Raw genomic sequence first — 17,866 nt, forward strand, 5'->3', positions numbered from 1 at the left:
CATCCCCTGAAGAATTTCTTTGGTGTCAGCAGTTAAAGTAAGGATTCTCCTTCTCCTCCCATTTCCCTTCTCTCCAGCCCCAAGGGGACAGTGAAGTAATCAATTGTCTTCCATTCAAAAAAATAAGCCCCAGGGCAGGCCTTGTGTTCTGTAAAACTTTAAGGACAGTTTTTCCAAATCTTCCTGAGGGAGTGTTACTGGAGTGGGGGATCCAGATGAGGAGGCAAGAACAGTGAGTCTTGGACTGTGTAAATAAATAGCTGATAAGCTCACAGTTTCAGGAGCTAAGAGTGCTTGTCCTTGTTCTGCATCTTTTTAAGACTCTGATAAGCCCAGGACGGCTCTGTTTATCTTTATTTATTTATTTGGCTGCTCCGAGTCTTACTTGTAGCATCTGGGATCTTTGGTTACAGCATGTGGGATCTAGTTCCCTGACCAGGGATCGAACCCCGGCCTCCCTGTATTGACAGCACAGAGTCTTAACCACTGGACCACCAGGGAAGTCCCTGCTCCCCAGTTAAACTGTGGGCACATAGCTCTGGCACTGTCCCCCCCTAGAGGAACAACCCTAGATGGTAAACCCAAAGTCCTGGGTTTGGGAATTCTCTCAACTACTGGGTGACCTTGGGCAAGCCACTTAATGATGCCTGGCACACAGTAGGTGCTTAATAAGTATGGAGTGAATGAGTAAATAAACAAGGAAACCACCTGAGTCTCAATTTCCTCATCTGAGAGATGGGGAAATAATGCCTCCGCAACAGGTTGTGATCATGTCAGTAAAATTGCCTCCTAGAAATGCTTCTCAAATGTTCATGCATTTCACCTGAGTCACCTCAGCAGCTGGTCAATTGCAGATTCTGACTCAGTAGGTCAGGGTGGGTAGGCCTGAATTCTGCATTACCAGCTAACCCCCAGGGGATGCCTGTATGGCCCACGCTTTAATGCTTTACAGGCGCTTGAGATTGTTAACATCTCCTCAACCAATGGGTTCAGGATAGACTAACCACTGTCCCAGTGGGTTCTTGATCGAGTGGTTTCCCGGGACACAGGACTCTCAGTGTTAAAGTCAGAAAGTCTCAGGCAAACTAGAACAAGTTGGTCACTTTATTAAGCATAATGGAAACCAAAGAGATGCTTCCATTCAAGCTGCTTGTGAATTGGAAAGAACAAGACTGGATGAACGTATTTGCTAAGGAGAGGAAGACATCCTCTTAGATCATTAGTCCTCCCACTTCTTATTTTGCAGAGGCCCAGGGAAGTTGGGTGCCTTGGCCAACGACACACAGCTTCTCAGGGGTGGGGCAGGGGCCAAAGCTCCCGCCTTCTGAAGCACTGTGGAGTAACCCAGGGCTTTCTCATCAATCCACATCGCCTTCTCCAATACACTCCTCTTTATTTGGCAAACACAGCATGCTTATTTATAAGCTGGCTTGTTCGGAGCCTGAAATTTGGCATAGCTGAGTTTGGCTGTGAGGAGTTCAAATTTTTCCTCTTTCTGTTTTGATTTGCTTAACCATGTTTTGTGAGCAAAATCGAGAATAAAAACACGGCAAAGCTGCTAAGGCGGTTCAAATGCAAAATCTCCAGAAATGTGGCAGCATCAACTTAGCAGATTTATTTTCTGTCTCTAGATAGTAGATTAGAAACCCCCGTAGTTTACTTCCAGGGACTTACAAACCTCTAATAAATAAATAGCTAGAATCTCTTTCCAGGCTGTTTCTCTTTGAGGTGGGGCAGGAGTTTGGGAAGAACATGACTGCTTGGCAGATTGCTGGAGGCTCTTCCTATGCTCCTTAGGGTAGGTCCTCAGAGAAGGCGGCAGTCATCAGGACTAAGGCCTGTGTGGTGACTTGCAGAATGTCATTCAAAATCTTTTGCACTTAATTTTGCACATGGCAGAAGTTATAAAAGAATGTTGCCTTTTATTATTAACACTGGGAATCTGTGCAAAGAATTCTCAAGCTAAATATGTGAATAGATTGCATTTAAAACAGGTAGGCTTCTCAGGTAGAGCCAGTGGTAATGAATCCATTTGCCAGTGCAGGAGACGCAGGAGATGTGGGTTTGATCCCTGGGTTGGGAAGATATCCTAGAGGGGGAAATGGTAACCCACTCCAGTAGCCTTGCCTGGGAAATCTCACGAACAGAGGAGCCTAGCAAGTTGCAGTCTATGGGGTCCCAAAGAGTCAGATGCGACTAAGCACGCGACACACACACACACACACACACACACACACATGCGCGCGTGCGCGCGCGCACACATACTCACACACGCACGCGTCGCGCGCGCACACACGGTGCCCTCATATCCCAAATCCTTTGAATTGTGCTTTAAGCTCAGGTGTCTTTTTGTTTCGAGGGGGGGCACCTGGGGGAGGGGAGAACGGGAGATGGGAGAGACAGAGAAAGAGGCTGACTTGATTTGTGACTTTACCTGATGTGGGGAGTCTGGATGTGGCTCCTGATCAGTGCTTTGTGCAAATCTGCTCCAGCACCCAGAGAAGACAGTCTCAGCTCTATAAGTGAACAGCTCAAGTGAATACTCTGCTTTTCACATAGCGTGGTTGACTGAGCTTTTCCCACTGTCTTAGCACATCAAGCTACAGGCTGAGCACGGCTATAAGCTGCATCCAACGTTTCTAGCAATTTTACATATATGTATGTGTGTGTTTGTATAAATAGATATACATACACAGGGGCTCCATTACACAGGAGAGTCCTGGAAAAACACACAAGTTAAAAAAATTGTTTCCATAGGCCCATCGAGAACCTCTAACAGTGAAAAAAGGACATTTTCAACCTCAGGCTCCAGGCTGAGACCTGAAGACATGAAGAGGCAGTCTCCAGAGTCAGGGGCCTGCTGGTGTGAGTGGGTGGTGACACCTGATTGAGGCAGGAGGGAGATGGTGTCCAGCTTGGAAACCCCATCTGCTCCACCTGGGGCATTCCCGGGTACTGGAATTGCTGGCTGGGCTTATATGCATTCATGTTCTAGAATCAGAAACCCCCAAGGACCTTATTGGACAAATCCACAAATGTAAGGGCGGCTGATTACAGGGGAATTAAGTTGTGCTCACACCCTGATCCAGGGACTCCCCCCTCACACTTGGCCTCTTCTCTTTTTCTTTCTTTTTCTTTTGTGGCTTGTGAGATTTTAGTTCCCTGACCGGCCACCTCAGTGGAAGCAGAATCCTAACCTCTGGACTGTTATCAGATTTCCTTCTCATTTTCTTGTTGGCTCTCTTAAGAGTTCTGATGTAAAACAGAGCCTCCCAGAGAACTCCTGATTTCTGGGTACCACACAGGCAGCTGTTTCACGGGGTTGAAGCTTTCTGTCAGTGATGAGCTTTCATGGACCCATCCAACCCCTCTCCAGTGGGCTCACTGTGAGGATCCCCAAAGGCACCATGTAGAGAAGGATCTGCTGAGCACCTGCTCTCCTGGGTGATTTTGTCTGCCTGTGGGTCAGAGAGGCCTGGAAGTCTGCAAGCTATCTGTGGTTGATGGTGCGCAAAAGTACTCCTTTGCTGGTTGACCATGAAACTGCTATGTCTCTTTCTGGTCATTCACTCTGCAGCTACCCAGTGAACCCCCTCTAAACCTTGGAGTTAAACTCTCGGGTCTGAGAGATGCTTGATCTCGTGAGAGAGCCTAAGGACAGGTGAGAACCAGCATTAATTCTGTGAGCTGCTGGCTGTTTCTTGGGAGCGCTTTGTTTTGACTTGAGGCGCTCTGAATGGCCAGGGACCTCTCTGAATGACACGTCTTTAGTTCTTTTTTGCTGTTAACAAACCAGGCTACCTGCTGACAAACAGCTCCACTGCCTTCACCACCGTCATCCCGGGGGCCAGCGAGGCTTGCTCTGACTGGCCCGAGGTGTCTCGTGCTTTCTGTCTCCACCTGCAGTGTTTCTAGTAGAGGCCTCAGCACATCACTGCCCATTTTTTCATCCTCAGTCTTCTTTCCCTTCAGGAATCAGCATGATCGGAAGAGCCTCCGTTAGGAAGAAGCGTGCTGGAGTTTGGGAGTGGGACCTGTGATGCTGTGCGCTGCATCTTATCACAGCTGGAACTCCCTCACTGGCTGTTTTAGACACACAAAGGTCACAGATTCTCTGCTGGTCAGCCAAGGGCAAAAATCACCCTCCTGCCAGCCAGCAGTGCTGGGATCCCTGAGTATTTCAGTGTCTGGCTGTGATTCTCTCATTAGGAGGGCTCTGTTTCATACCTTCAGAAGCTTAAAAAGAACTCTTTCCTCTTTGCTGCATTATCTTTTTACTTTCTCAAATTTGGATACAATTTCTCAAAATCATAGCTCTTCCTTGCCTGGCTTATGAAGGATACCTATGGAAAGCAGAGGTTCAGCACGTTTCCCACTCCAATGGTTATTAGCATACTCACCAAGGATAAACCATGGAGCATCTGCAAGACCATCAGTCCAGTGTTGGTATGTGCCTGGTTATTTGCAGACTCCCTAACCCCCCCTTCAGGAGGCTTTGTACATAAGCTTCTTTCTTTGGCAGCATGCTGGTGATATGCATAAACGGCCATGACTGAGGATGGTGGAGGGCTTCCCAGGTGGCTCAGCGGTAAAGAATCTGCCTCCCAATGCAGGACACATGAGTTTGCTCCCTGGGTTGGGAAGATCCCCTGGAGAAGGAAATGGCAACCCACTCTAGTATTCTTGCCTGGGAAATTCCATGGACCCAGGAGCCTGGTGGGCTACAGTCCATGGGGTCACACACAGTCTGACACAGCTTAGTGATTAAACAACAACAAAGGACAGTGGAGACTGTGATTTACTGTTTATTTGCTGCTGATATATATTTTCTTTTTACTTTGAATGAGGGTGAACTATAGGTTTTCATTTGAAATGCTCTTCAGAAGCAACACCAACTCATCTCTGGGACAGAACTCAAAACCAGATTGGGTTTGGGAGTCTAAACTCTCTGCCCCAAGAATTTCTGGCAGATATAAAGTCCTTCCTTCCCGCATCAGCTTCCTCTGTCCCAATTGTTCTAGAGGTTTGGCTTTTCAACAGAATCCAACTGAAGTTCCCTGTTGGGTATGTTTCAAGAAGCTTCTCCCCACCTTATTTCTCTTTAATGGCTATACAATTCCAGCTCAGAGGAGGCAAAGTATTGATCAGGCAGGCCCTGCCTTTGGAGGTACTGACTGGCACTGACGGAAGACCAGGCCAGTGAAGACAATGGACGCCCAACCGTGCCGCTGGAATGAAGAGCCCACTTGGTAGATGTGGCCGCGCACAGCACGGCTCACCTGGTGGGCTGGGCTGCCGTTGGATAAAGCCCGTGACATGGACCACACACATGTTCAAGGTAGAAACTAACCGATTCTCAGCAGATAGGGCAAGTTGGGGGAGTGAAGCCTAAAAATGCAATCTGCCCACAAGTTCTCTCTCCTCTCCTTTGGCTTGCTTCGGATGCCAGCATGCCAATCAGCGTCTTGCCGAAAGCGCTGGGAGCAGGCGTACCTGTGTGTAACAGATGGTGAGAACTCCTTCTCCAGACTTCTAGACCACAGAAGCTGGGGCAAAATACGCTGAATCCATAGCCATGAGGACCCGCTCTTGAGTCTATGGACCCTGGAATGTGGCGGCCACAATCAAGAGCTTGGTTCTCTTTGTCGTACACAGGGGCATTAGGTGATGGGAGCAGGGCATCTGTCCATCTCCAGGTGGGAAGGGACCTCGGAGGCAGCTCCAGAGTAGACCACTGAGAGACTCAGAAGGGGAGACCTCTGGCACTGATGATTGCTACTGGTAATTGTGGCTTTTCTGCCCCTGCTTCAATATCTGGGGTGTGATGGCCAAACTGTAGTGCTGGCATCGCAGACCACGGGCTCGTTTTCCCAGCCAGGGTGTGTTCAGAGGAGGCCAAGAAAAGTCATTTCTCTGCTTTGCTTTGACTCGTGTGTTTTGAGGTCCCCGGGTCTTCCAAGGGAGACCTGGCGCTCTCAGCACTGCTCCGCCTCCACGAAGCCCTCCTTCTCATGCCCTGAGGGCTCAACCTCTGTGTAGGTGGAGTGGCTGGGGTGGTTGCGGAACTTCATGGCCGGCCAGTGGTGAGGTCTCCGCTGCAGGGGCACAGACACAGAGTGAGTGGGGGGCGATCCCACCCACTGGGGACCCTCCCCACCCTCTCCCCTTCACCCAGGGGGACAGCTCTGAGCACTTTTCAAGGGCTCTTGGGGACTACTGTGTGTGAGCCAGGTGAAGTGTAGAAGGCTCCCGGCTGTGATCCTCGGCGCATTGGGAAACCCGCTGGGAGCCCCAGGAGTTGGGAAGGAGGTTATCTGATGCTTTGCCATGTGGACTGCATGACACAAGGTGAAAAACTCAGCAATACACGGAGTGGAGCCCTAAGACTTCAGAAAGTGAGGAAATGGGTAAGAGATGGAATGATCTGGGAGGTTCTGGAAATGCCAAGATAACCCTCTAGACAGGACAGGTCCTGCATCAGAGGTGGGGAGCTGAAGAAAATGCAGATTCCCAGGTCTCAGGCCTTCCTGTCTGCATCCCTGTGGCTGGGGATCTGCAGGTTCCCTGGGTGAAACCAGGTAGGTCTTAGCCTTGGCAGGTCTTAGTATTAACCTACCAATGACTGGTTAGAATTCATAAGAAACAGGTGGCATTGAACCAGAGGGGAGGGAACCACCCAGGCCTCTGGGTGATGAGGTCAAGGGGCGTGTGACCCACGTGGAGGGTTGTGGACCTAGAGGCCACCCTGCTGGGGGATTCAGAGAGCTGGTCAGTCACCACGGGTGGGGGGTGGGCAGGGCTCCTGAGCCCTGCGGCTCACAGTGAAGGAGCCCAGGCCTTACTTCCCATGCTGCACGTCAGGCTGGCTCTTCTGAATTCTGAGATGTTCAAAACTGCAGCATCCTCAATGAAAGCTCCCAGACAGAGCGACTCTTATGATTACTGTGGCCTGTCAAATCTAATCAAAAACGCACACAGCAGGCCAAGAGGCAAAGACCTCAGTTTCATTATGGCTTTGGCTAATCCCCAGGCCTTGGAATTTGGGTGTGAGAAACCATAAATCACTGGGGATGGTCACATAACCACTCAAGGGCATGTGAGGCATCTGTGGTTTTCTCTCCTTCCTCTGGGGATGGTCACTGTTCTGATTTCACAAATGGTGGAGCCAAAGCAGAGGCCATGCGATAGGACAAGCAGGCCAGAGGAGTCCTGAGGGGCAAGCCCTGGGGGTTAGGGACTCAGAGAGTGCCTGCTAGTGGGAGGTATGCCCGGATGGAATCGATGAAGCCCCTCAAGTGGGAACAGGAGCCTGGTGTGAGGTGGGTGAGGGATGAAATGAGGAGAGATAGGGACTGAATGGCTGGGGAATGCTGACGCAGATGGGGATGGCAGAGGGGTCGCCCCACCCCACACAGACCTCGATGAAGAAGAGGGCAGCATTGGAGGTGGGGTGGCCATTGATGTAGATCCCAGCCAGGATAATGGAAGCCACGAGGAGGACGGCCAGCACAATGCCCACGATGGTGCCCAGGTGCACGGGGGACCCCGTCGTCTTGGGGGCCAGGTTGTTCTGAAGGCCTGCGAAGAGACCATTAGGTCAGGGGATTGAGGAAGGGGGGCCGTGGAGTCCCGGGTTCTGACAAAAGCCCAGAGATGAAGGCCAACAGAACCTTCAGATCTACTCATCAAATACATGAAGGGGTGGGTCGGGTGGAACTATAATGAGCGTAACATTAACTTTGTTCTTAGCACACTTCAGGCAGTTTTCCAAAATCACGTAAAAGTTGCCCACATGTCTCCTAGGGATCATAAAAGCTCTCTCTAATACCCATCCCATATAGGTCCTTTTAAGGAGTTCACAAAGGGCATGTGATGGTTGAGAGATCTGCTGGTTGTGGGGTCTGGAGTCTGGCTGTCTGGTTTCAAATACAGACTCTGCTACTTACTAGCTGTGTAATCTTGGGCATCTTATTTAACTTCTGTGTGTCTCGGTCATCATTTCTGTAGAACAGGATAATAATGATAACTACCCAATAGGATTACAGTGAGGATTAAAATGAAATAATTCATGTTAACTGCTGAGGAGCACAGTCAGTCTCTGGGACAACTTCAATAAGTGTAGCTATTACGAGAGCCAAATGACCACATTTTTACCTGTCACTGTCCACTACCAGACTGTGACCTCCTGGAGGGCAGAGACAGTGTCTTATTCACCTCAGTGTCCTCAACTCTTAGAAAAATGGCAGACCCATCAGAGGAACTCAATAAAAGAAATGAACTAGGTCCTCTAAGGGCTAATAAGCCAGCAAACACTCTCTGAGAACATTGCAAGCATTTGAAATACAGCCCAAGGAGAAGGCTGAGTATTTTCCATAGACTATGGAGCTGGAAGCACATCCAGCCCAACCCTTTCTCGTACAGCTGAAGGAATGGAAATACAGAAGGGTAAAGGGATTCGTCCAAGGACACAGTCAGTGCCAGTCACTAAGAAGCCTCAGTTCAATTCAGTTCATTCGCTCAGTCATGTCTGACTCTTTGCGACCCTATGGACTACAGCACACCAGGATGTCTATCACCAACTCCTGGAGCTTGCTCAAACTCATGTTCATCGAGTCGGTGATGCTAAGAAGCCTAGTTCGCTAATATTACCTGTGGTGGCTTTTTGCTGCTTCTCCTTATCCTAAAAGGATGTGGGGCTAATGACATAGAGAAGATGGAGCAGCATGCGAGCAACAGAAATATTGAAGTCTGTTTTACTTCGCTGGTGGGTGTGATGGGAATCAACAAAGGGTGGGGATTTTTAATAAAATGTTGCATACATCCAAAGTCATTGTGTTCCCCATCCCCTTTTCTCTGCAAGAGAAAAAAGCTTAGGAGAGAAACTACACTGGGGCACTGCCAGGGTATCTGCCAAGAACTGGAGGGGTGGAGAGGACACACCCCGAGCTGGCCTCTCCTGACCTGGCCATCAGCCCGCAGCCTTCAGTGACCCTGATGATCTGAGGGCAGGGCTTGGGCTGATGAGCACACGATGTGGAATAACGTGGCTCAGAGGCCCCTGCCTCCCCTCAGCCCAATGGACACAGATGCACACTCACACCTGGTGCCCACAGAGGAGCAATGGCTCCACCTCTGGTGGGAGAAACCATCTAGCTGTCTAACAGTCCCTCCTGTCCTGCTGGAGCCAGGTTAACAGTCTCCCAGCCCCTGGAGCTGGAAGACTCTTCCATCTCCTCTTTGTGGTAGTTGCAGCAAGGGCTTAAGCTGGCTCTGGGCAAAGGCCAGGGGAGATGGCCGCCCGCGCCCCCACATCACCAGAGAGGAGATTATCCCCCCAGGCAGTCCTGGGATCAGGGACCCTACCTTCTTAAGCTGTGTAAAATTGTGGTGGACAAGTTTTGTGTCCTCTCTGCCAACCCATGTTGGGAATTAAAGGCAACTTTATTAGGGCAAACACTGATCAAAGCCGCCTGCCCTGGCCAGACCCCATAGTGCCCACGTGGCTGAGTTATCTTAAACTGGAGGTTCCGGCAAGGAACGCGGAACTAACAAGCTACCACCAATTGGAAGAATTCGGGAAAAGTCAAAAGGAGAGAGGAGACTCCAGTTCATGCACCCTACCAACCTCCCAGAATCCTGGCTGGAATCCATCTTGGCTGATGCACATTACACCAGGAAGGACCCTGAGGCAGAATGACTGGCCAGAGACAACCCAGAAACTAACACCATCGCCATAAAACCAGAGACTGCAAAGCACAGGGCAGAGTAGTCCTCCTGAGTTCCCTTACCCTGCTGCTTTTCACCCGGGCTCCCCTTCCCAGTAAAATCTCTTGCTTTGTCAGCCCGTGTATCTCCACGAACAATTCATTTCAGAGTGTTAGACAAGAGCTCACTCTTGGGCCCTGGAAGGGGTCCCCCTTCCCGCAACAACTTTAACGAGAGAATCTACTCTCCACCCATCACTGGTTGGGAGGCCCCTTGGAGACAGAGGCCAGGCCACAGGTCCGTGGCCATGCCTGCCCTAGCTCATCCTCTCCTCTGCCTCTCACTCCTGTCAGGGCAGTGAATACTCAAGAGCACCATGGTCAGAAGAACTGCAGGAGGTTCCCACCCGAGATGAGAAATGTAGATTTAGATGTAGATGTAGATTTGCTTTTTCAGCCTCGGGAGTGTGTGCCCAGAAGCTCCCGCCCACGTCCCGCACCTTCCCACCGAGCAGGAGGTTGGAGAAGCCCAGGCTGCTGCTGTTTCCCCCTCCCCAACTTAGGGAGTAAAAGCAAAGAGGCCAGGTGAAGGCTGCACCCTCTGGGGGGTGAGTCCAAGAGGCAGCGGTGTGATGAAGAGGGGCAGGTGTCTCTGTACTCACCATCTCCTCCTGCGTAGGGATTCACCTTGGTGTCATCTTCAAATGGAAAGGAGAGAAGGTGCAAGGTTAGCAGAATCACAATGGCCTTTGTCCCGTTAGGATTGGATGAGACTTTAGGGAGGTTCAGTTCAGCCCTTCATTCTGAAGGCTAGGAAACTGAAGCCGAGAGAGGGGAGGTGACTGGCTCAAAGTCACATAGCAGTCTAAAGGTCAAAGGCCACAGACAAGCCAACTTTTCCCAGTGTTCATTCATTCAACAAATACTTATTGAGTGATTGCTGGGAGTTGAGTCCAGGAGTAAGTACTGTGGATAGATGTGATCTCTGCCCTCAGGGAGGTCATGCGGTGGGGGTGGGGGGTGGGGAATGGAGGGACAATGAAAACTGTCCACACAAAGGCAGTCAAGAAGGCAGGATAAGATACGGGGCTGAGATAGAGTCCCATATAGGCGGTGTGGCAAAGGCTGGAGTCAGCAAGAACTTGGCCAGTAGAGACATAAAAAGCAGTTCAGTGCAGCTGGAGGGCAGACAGGCTGTGAGTAGGGGGTGATGAGAGTGGGTGAGGCTGGGGGTGGGGGTGGACAGCGGCCTGAAAAGCCAAATTCGGGGCCTTTCACAGTATCCTAGGGGGCAGCAGGAAAGGGAGGAAGGATTTGAGGTGGGGTGTGTGTGAGTCACGAGATCAAATCTGCTTGAAGACCCCGGGGTACAATGCGGGAGACAGATTTCCAGGCCAACAGACTCCCTCTACACCTCAAGGAGTGTACCCTGAAGCCTCCTAAATAAGTTCCAATAGTTGACCCTTCCTGTGGTTCTTCCCCACAGATTCCTGTGGAGAAAGGACAGCAAAAATTCCACATCAGGAGAATATTCTAGATGACTAGAGATCACTGCTTCAAGCATCAAACATTAAATGAATGGAACCTTCCACAATGTAGGACCTGCAACCTGCTCTGCGTCCTTTCTCCCCCTCCACCATCCTCCTCATTCAAAGGGGAGCTTCCACTGACTCCCCTTTGATTACAGATGTTCAAGACCCTTGGCAGTTTGTCCCAGTCTTCTCTTCTCCTGTCACTTGGGTCAACTCAATAGCACTTGTTACAGTGGGTGTAACAAGCTACGCAAGACTCTCCAGACCTCAGGGTCTTCTCAGATCTCTGAATCGCTGCACATTCTGTTCCTCCTACAGGACGTACCCTTCCTCCCCTTCACCACTCCTCTTTCAAAAGTCCCACTCCTGAAATGCCTCTTGCAGGGCTGAGGCTAGGGTGACACAAGTGAAACAGGGTCTGATTCTGTCTTTTTAAAAATTTTTTGATATTTTGTTCACCATGGAGTTCTTGGCATCACTTTTGATTTTTGCAAATATTGCATGAAAAGATTATTTCTCTTAATTATTGCTTTTGTGTGTGTGTGTGTGTGTGTGTGTATGCCTCCTTAACTTTTATATCTGCACTGAGTGTGTCACTTACCTTAGCCTAGTCCTGGTCCCAGCCCTGTCACTTCCCAGAGGACAGATGGGTATGTCCTCCCCTGTGTCCCACGGCATTTGATCTGTTTCTGGAGCATCTTGGGTCCCCTGGTTTCCATAGACTATGAGCCTCTCAGCAACCAACCGTTTCACGCTCCCAGTACCTGAATATAACACCCTGTTCTGCTATGCATGTCCAATAAATCTTCAAATATCAAAAAATCACACTAGATAGTGGAAGAACAAACCATAAGAAAATTGAAAAATAGTACCCCATAGCGGAAAGGGGCTTCCCGGTGGCTCAGATGGTAAAGAATCTGCCTGCAAAGGAGACCCGGGTTCGATCCCTGGGTTGGGAAGATCCCCTGGAAAAGGGAATGGCAACTCACTCCTCTTCCCTCCAGTATTCTTGCCTGGGAAATCCCATGGACAGACGAGCCTGGCAGGCTACAGCTTATGGGGTCAGAAAGAGTTGGACACGACTAAGCAACTAACACTTTCACTTCATTTTCACAGGGAAAATGGGGAATAGAATGGAGGAAGAAAACAAGAAACTAAGCTTCTTTGGATATAGTTGCTTTTGTAGATTTGACTTTGGAATCATTTAACTGTTTATCATGTATCGTCATCGTTGTTCAGTCGCTAAGTCGTGTCCAACTCTTTGCGACCCCATGGACTGCAGCACATCAGGCCTCCCTGCCCCTCACTATCTCCTGGAGGTTGCCCAAGTTCAAGTCCATTGAATCAGTGAGGCTATTCAGTGATGCTAATTTCATCCTCTGCTGCTCTCTTCTCCTTTTGCCTTCAATCTTTCCCAGCATCAGGGCCTTTTCCAATGAGTTGACTGTTCGCATCAGGTGAGTTAAATTCAGAAAGTAAAGAATCTGCCTGATAATGCAGCAGACATGGGTTTGATCTATGGTCTGGGAAGATCCCCCTGGCTGTGGAGCAACTAAGCCTGTGAACCACAACTAATGAGCCTTCACTCCAGAGCCCAGGAGCCACAACTACTAAGCCCATGTGCTGCAACTTAACGAAGCCCACCTCCTGGAGTCAGGGCTCTGCAACAAGAGAAGCCATCACAACGAGAAGCTGCAACCAAAGAAAAGCCTGCGCAGCAACGAAGGCCCAGCATGGTCAAAAATAAATGAACAAAATTACAGAAACCCCTAAAAATTCAAAGTAAAACAAAACAGAGAATTGTTGACTTATAACAGAAAGATACGTTTTCTTCAGGAATTGCAATACACAAGGTATTTATATATGCCTCTGAATCTGTTTTTTTACTACAAGTTAAAAATGATGGATTACCCGAAATTGACCAAAGTAATCCTAAACATGATTGGGCAAATTAACTTGATTTTTTGAATCAACTTGTTTTGAATCTAGACCATTGGAAATACACTGTAGCCCAAGCCACATGTAGTCTTGATAGACAAATAGACACCTGCAGCCAGTCCCTCCCACAAGACGACTAAAGGTGACCACGCTGTGCCCACAGCAGCTTTTCTTCCCCTCACTGAGGGCTGGTTCCCAGACGCTGCCTTGCTAGGGGTCCATTGAATGCAAACTGGTTCCCTAATTAACGGATTGTGGTCCAGGCCCATGAAAACCCACAGAGTGAAGAAATATGTGTGATGTCTACTGAATGAGTGGTCATTTCCTGTGGTTAGCAGTCACTTCTTGCTGCTACCAACATGTTCTGTTCAGCTGCTCATCAGATGAGTCCTTAGACTGCACAGATACTCCGGGTCAGTGCCTGTCTATCCTTACGATAAAATACATAGATTTAGTGGCAGCTGCTTACCACTCTGAGTTCATTCTGGTTCATTTAAGTGGGCGGCATTTAAGCAAGTAAGTAACTTAAAATCCAGCTCCCACACTTCCTGCTTCCCTGGCCCTTTCTGCTTTTCTGGCTGGCTGGGGAGAGAAGGGGTCCACGACCCTTCAGCAGCCATTCCCACTAACTTCTCTGCTCTCCACCCCTGCCCTGACCAGGTGGGTCCCCCTGGCTGAAGTGCTGTATCCCCTTCATTCACAGCATCTTCCTGGACCCTGAGCTAGCCTCTGCCCCCAGCATGTCATCTCCCTGTGTAGGCTGTAATAACACAGGCAGGGATTGACCCAAACCTGTCCCTCCAGACACCTTGAGAGTTTGTTGTGGGGACAAGTCCTTGTCACGTTTTTTTCTTATAAAGGCAACTTGCTAATCTTTGCCACCTCCTCCAGGACTGGAAGGCCATAAAGCCATAATTGTCCTTACTGTAATTAATGTTTCCCATGTGGATTACATAGCAAACAGGAGGGACACATTCCTGGGCTGACAGGAGACACACAGGTGATAAAACTGATCGCCGGGACACATTGTATAGGGACAGCCCTTCATGGCCATAGCCTGGGACTAAAGGAGAATAATTCCAAGTCAGGGCTTGAACCCAACCCCCAGATGCCAGACCCTGGGCTCTCTCCATGCCCACCGCAGCCACCCCTCTGGCCTCAGGCCCCGTGGCTCACCCAGACATAAGCCCCTGAGGGAAAGGCTGGGTTCTCACCTAGTGTCTGCAGACCCCAACCCAGCTCTGGGCTCAGACGGAGCCCCCAGTAGCACATAGGGTTAACTCAAGGGTGACTGGCCAGGGGGTTCTCTTAAGTGGAGTTTCCTCTGACTGGAAGGTCACCCCTGAACTCCACTATAATTCCCGAGGGCAAGGTCTCCTCTTGCTGCTTTTTCATGTAATCTATTCAGTCTCCTGCTTCACTGTTCACCCTTCACTGTTCTCCCACCCACGGAACCCCTGAAGACCCTTCTCTATTTCTTTCAACATGAGAAAGGCAGTGGGGTTGAGCAAGCCAGATTGCTGCTTTGGGAACCAGATGAGACCCGACACCACATTTTCCTGGCTGGGTGATTTTGGGTTAGCCCATCAACCTCTCTTAGCCATAGTGTCTCCTCTGTAAACTGGGGATCAAAGAGCATCAAAGTTCAGGATAATTAGGAGGATTGAGTGGGTACACAACGTCAGCACCCTACCTGGCTCATGGTCAGTCCCCTTAGATGTTTGCTCTATCAACTGTTCGCTTCCCTCCGGCCAGATCCATGGGTTCCTGCTTTCTGGTTCTCTAGGCTGCATTTCAAAGGCAGGGGGAGACCGCAGAAAGAATATTCCACTGCTGAGCAACCTACTTTGCCCCTCATGAGCCCATTTCCTTGTCTATAAAATGGGATTGTGGATGAATAATGTTTAAAAATACCAACTTTTTTCTCCTTTCCATTTGCTCCTTTCAAACAGGTAATTGGGCTCAGGGGAGGTAGGAAGACCCCATACATCTTTCAGTCTTAGACTTAGGGCAAGGGCTTAAAATCTAGATGCCATGTATCAAAAAAGGATGAGGAAGGAATTTCTCAGAGATAGCCAAAGAATCCAGGGACCCTGCCTGGTCTTCCCCACAGGGTGGATGGACCTCCGGCAGCTTCGATAAAACCCTAGGCCTGGGTGAAACAGAGCAGGATCCTGTGGCCCTTGCTCTCCATGTCCTCAGCCTACCTTTTCTATGTGGAAAAACTTTAACCAAAGAATAAGTTTAGTCAGAGACGTGAGAAAACACAGAAACATAGGAAAACAAGACTAAATGATAATACAGTCATTAGACACAGTCAAGGACCTTTGGACACCCAAACCTCCACCAGGTGGAAGAAGTTAACTGCATGAGGAGCAGACTGTAGCCATGACATAACTGCCACAATTCCGAGAACTGGCCTCAAAGAAATGGAAGCAACTTGACCTTGGAACTGAAGACTGGTAGATAGCAAGTCAGACATGAGCAGGTCCCACCCCATCCTGGATGGGGTCACCTTTCCCTGCCTGACCTGGACCCTGGTGACGAGAACATGCCCCGAGAGCTCCCTTTTTGTGGTTCGGTTCAGATCAGATCAGATCAGTCGCTCAGTCGTGTCCGACTCTTTGCAACTCCATGAATCGCAGCATGCCAGGCCTCCCTGTTCATCACCAACTCCTGGAGTTCACTCAGACTCACGTCCATCGAGTCAGTGATGCCATCCAGCCATCTCATCCTCTGTCGTCCCCTTCTCCTCCTACCCCCAATCCCTCCCAGCATCAGAGTCTTTTCCAATGAGTCAACTCTTCGCATGAGGTGGCCAAAGTACTGGAGTTTCAGCTTTAGCATCATTCCTTCCAAAGAAATCCCAGGGCTGATCTCCTTCAGAATGGACTGGTTGGATCTCCTTGCAGTCCAAGGGACTCTCAAGAGTCTTCTCCAACATCACAGTTCAAAAGCATCAGTTCTTCGGTGCTCAGCCTTCATGACCACAGGAAAAACCATAGCCTTGACTAGATGGACCTTTGTTGGAAAGTAATGTCTATGCTTTTCAATATGCTATCTAGGTTGGTCATAACTTTCCTTCCAAGGAGTAAGCGTCTTTTAATTTCATGGCTGCAGTCACCATCTGCAGTGATTTTGGAGCCCAGAAAAATAAAGTCTGACACTGTTTCCACTGTTTCCCGATCTATTTCCCATGAAGTGATGGGACCGAATGCCATGATCTTCGTTTTCTGAATGTTGAGCTTTAAGCCAACTTTTTCACTCTCCACTTTCACCTTCATCAAGAGGCTTTTGAGTTCCCCTTCACTTTCTGCCATAAGGGTGGTGTCATCAGCATATCTGAGGTTATTGATATTTCTCCCGGCAATCTTGATTCCAGCTTGTGTTTCTTCCAGTCCAGTGTTTCTCATGATGTACTCTGCATATAAGTTAAATAAACAGGGTGACAATATACAGCCTTGACGAACTCCTTTTCCTATTTGGAACCAGTCTGTTGTTCCATGTCCAGTTCTAACTGTTGCTTCCTGACCTGCACACAAATTTCTCAAGAGGCAAACCAGGTGGTCTAGTATTCCCATCTCTTTCAGAATTTTGCACAGCTTATTGTGATCCACACAGTCAAAGGCTTTGGCATAGTCAATAAAGCAGAAATAGATGTTTTTCTGGAACTCTTGCTTTTTCCATGATCCAGCGGATGTTGGCAATTTGATCTCTGGTTCCTCTGCCTTTTCTAAAACCAGCTTGAACATCAGAAAGTTCACATATTGCTGAAGCCTGGCTTGGAGAATTTTGAGCATTACTTTACTAGCGTGTGAGATGAGTTAAGGATTGCAAAACTTCCAGCCATATCAGGACCAAGCCAGATAACAAAAACCCAGCGGGGCTTTCCAAACCCCCAGTACTGGTTGGTGTAGGTGCAACAAGACCTAAGAGGTGACTCAGAATAGCCTGGGGTTCATTATGCAGTATTTATAATAAATTAGTATTGCCATTCCCTTCCCACCACCCCCCAATCCATTTCCACTTGGGTGCTTATGGGTAAGCGGCTGCACACAGGAGGAAAGTTACGTTATCTAAAGCTGTCAATCAATGCATCAATCCAGTGATGCAGGACAGGGAGGGACTTTCCATCGCTCTGAACAACCCAACTCTACCTTCACTGTGGGGCTGCTTCTGGCCCCCAGTCCGCTCTCCTCCCTTCTCATAAGTGTACATTTTACTTTGCTTATTAAAACTCCTGCTGCTTAAAACTGTTCTATGTCTCTAGATCGATTTCTTTCCCTTATGAGGACAAGAACCCAGGAATCACCATTCCACCAGTAACATGGGGATGGCAGAGAAGGCCCCAGGGACAGCCAGGCCTGAAGAAGCAGTTCAGCAACAACCCCAGATGGTCAGAGCTGTCCTGCACTACCCTCTGCCCCCTGGACATCACAGGGGTGGAAAGTCAAGCCCCAGCATGGCGAGGGTGGAACTTCCCACCACACCAGCCCAATGAGGGGTGGGAACCAGAAGGGAAGTCACAGAAAAATTATGCAATCTTTCTCTGACATCTGAGTGTGTGGGACTGAGTTCATACCTGCTATCGGGATGCCAAGATCTACAGGTTCTCTGAGAATTGCTATTAAGATGAATCAAGTTATTATGTAAACTAATTGGCATTGTGCTGGGACAGTAATTTTTCCCATT

The 17,866-nt window shown here is 49.1% G+C and overlaps 1 protein-coding gene across 1 annotated transcript in view; it reads right to left on the bottom strand.

Annotated features, from left to right (window-relative positions):
* Positions 1–4,767: 4,767 nt before the first annotated feature.
* PLXDC1 (plexin domain containing 1) overlaps positions 4,768–17,866 on the bottom strand; it is a 66,642-nt gene continuing 53,543 nt past the window's right edge. The window contains exons 12-14 of the mRNA XM_070389770.1: positions 10,367–10,402; positions 7,418–7,578; positions 4,768–6,095 (exon numbers count right to left, since the gene is read on the bottom strand). Coding sequence (XP_070245871.1) covers positions 5,976–6,095; positions 7,418–7,578; positions 10,367–10,402 — 317 coding nt within the window. The 3' untranslated portion in view covers positions 4,768–5,975. The remainder of the gene's footprint in view (positions 6,096–7,417; positions 7,579–10,366; positions 10,403–17,866) is intronic.

This window comes from Bos mutus, chromosome 19, assembly GCF_027580195.1.
Source record: "Bos mutus isolate GX-2022 chromosome 19, NWIPB_WYAK_1.1, whole genome shotgun sequence".
Classification (NCBI taxonomy): Eukaryota; Metazoa; Chordata; class Mammalia; order Artiodactyla; family Bovidae; genus Bos; species Bos mutus.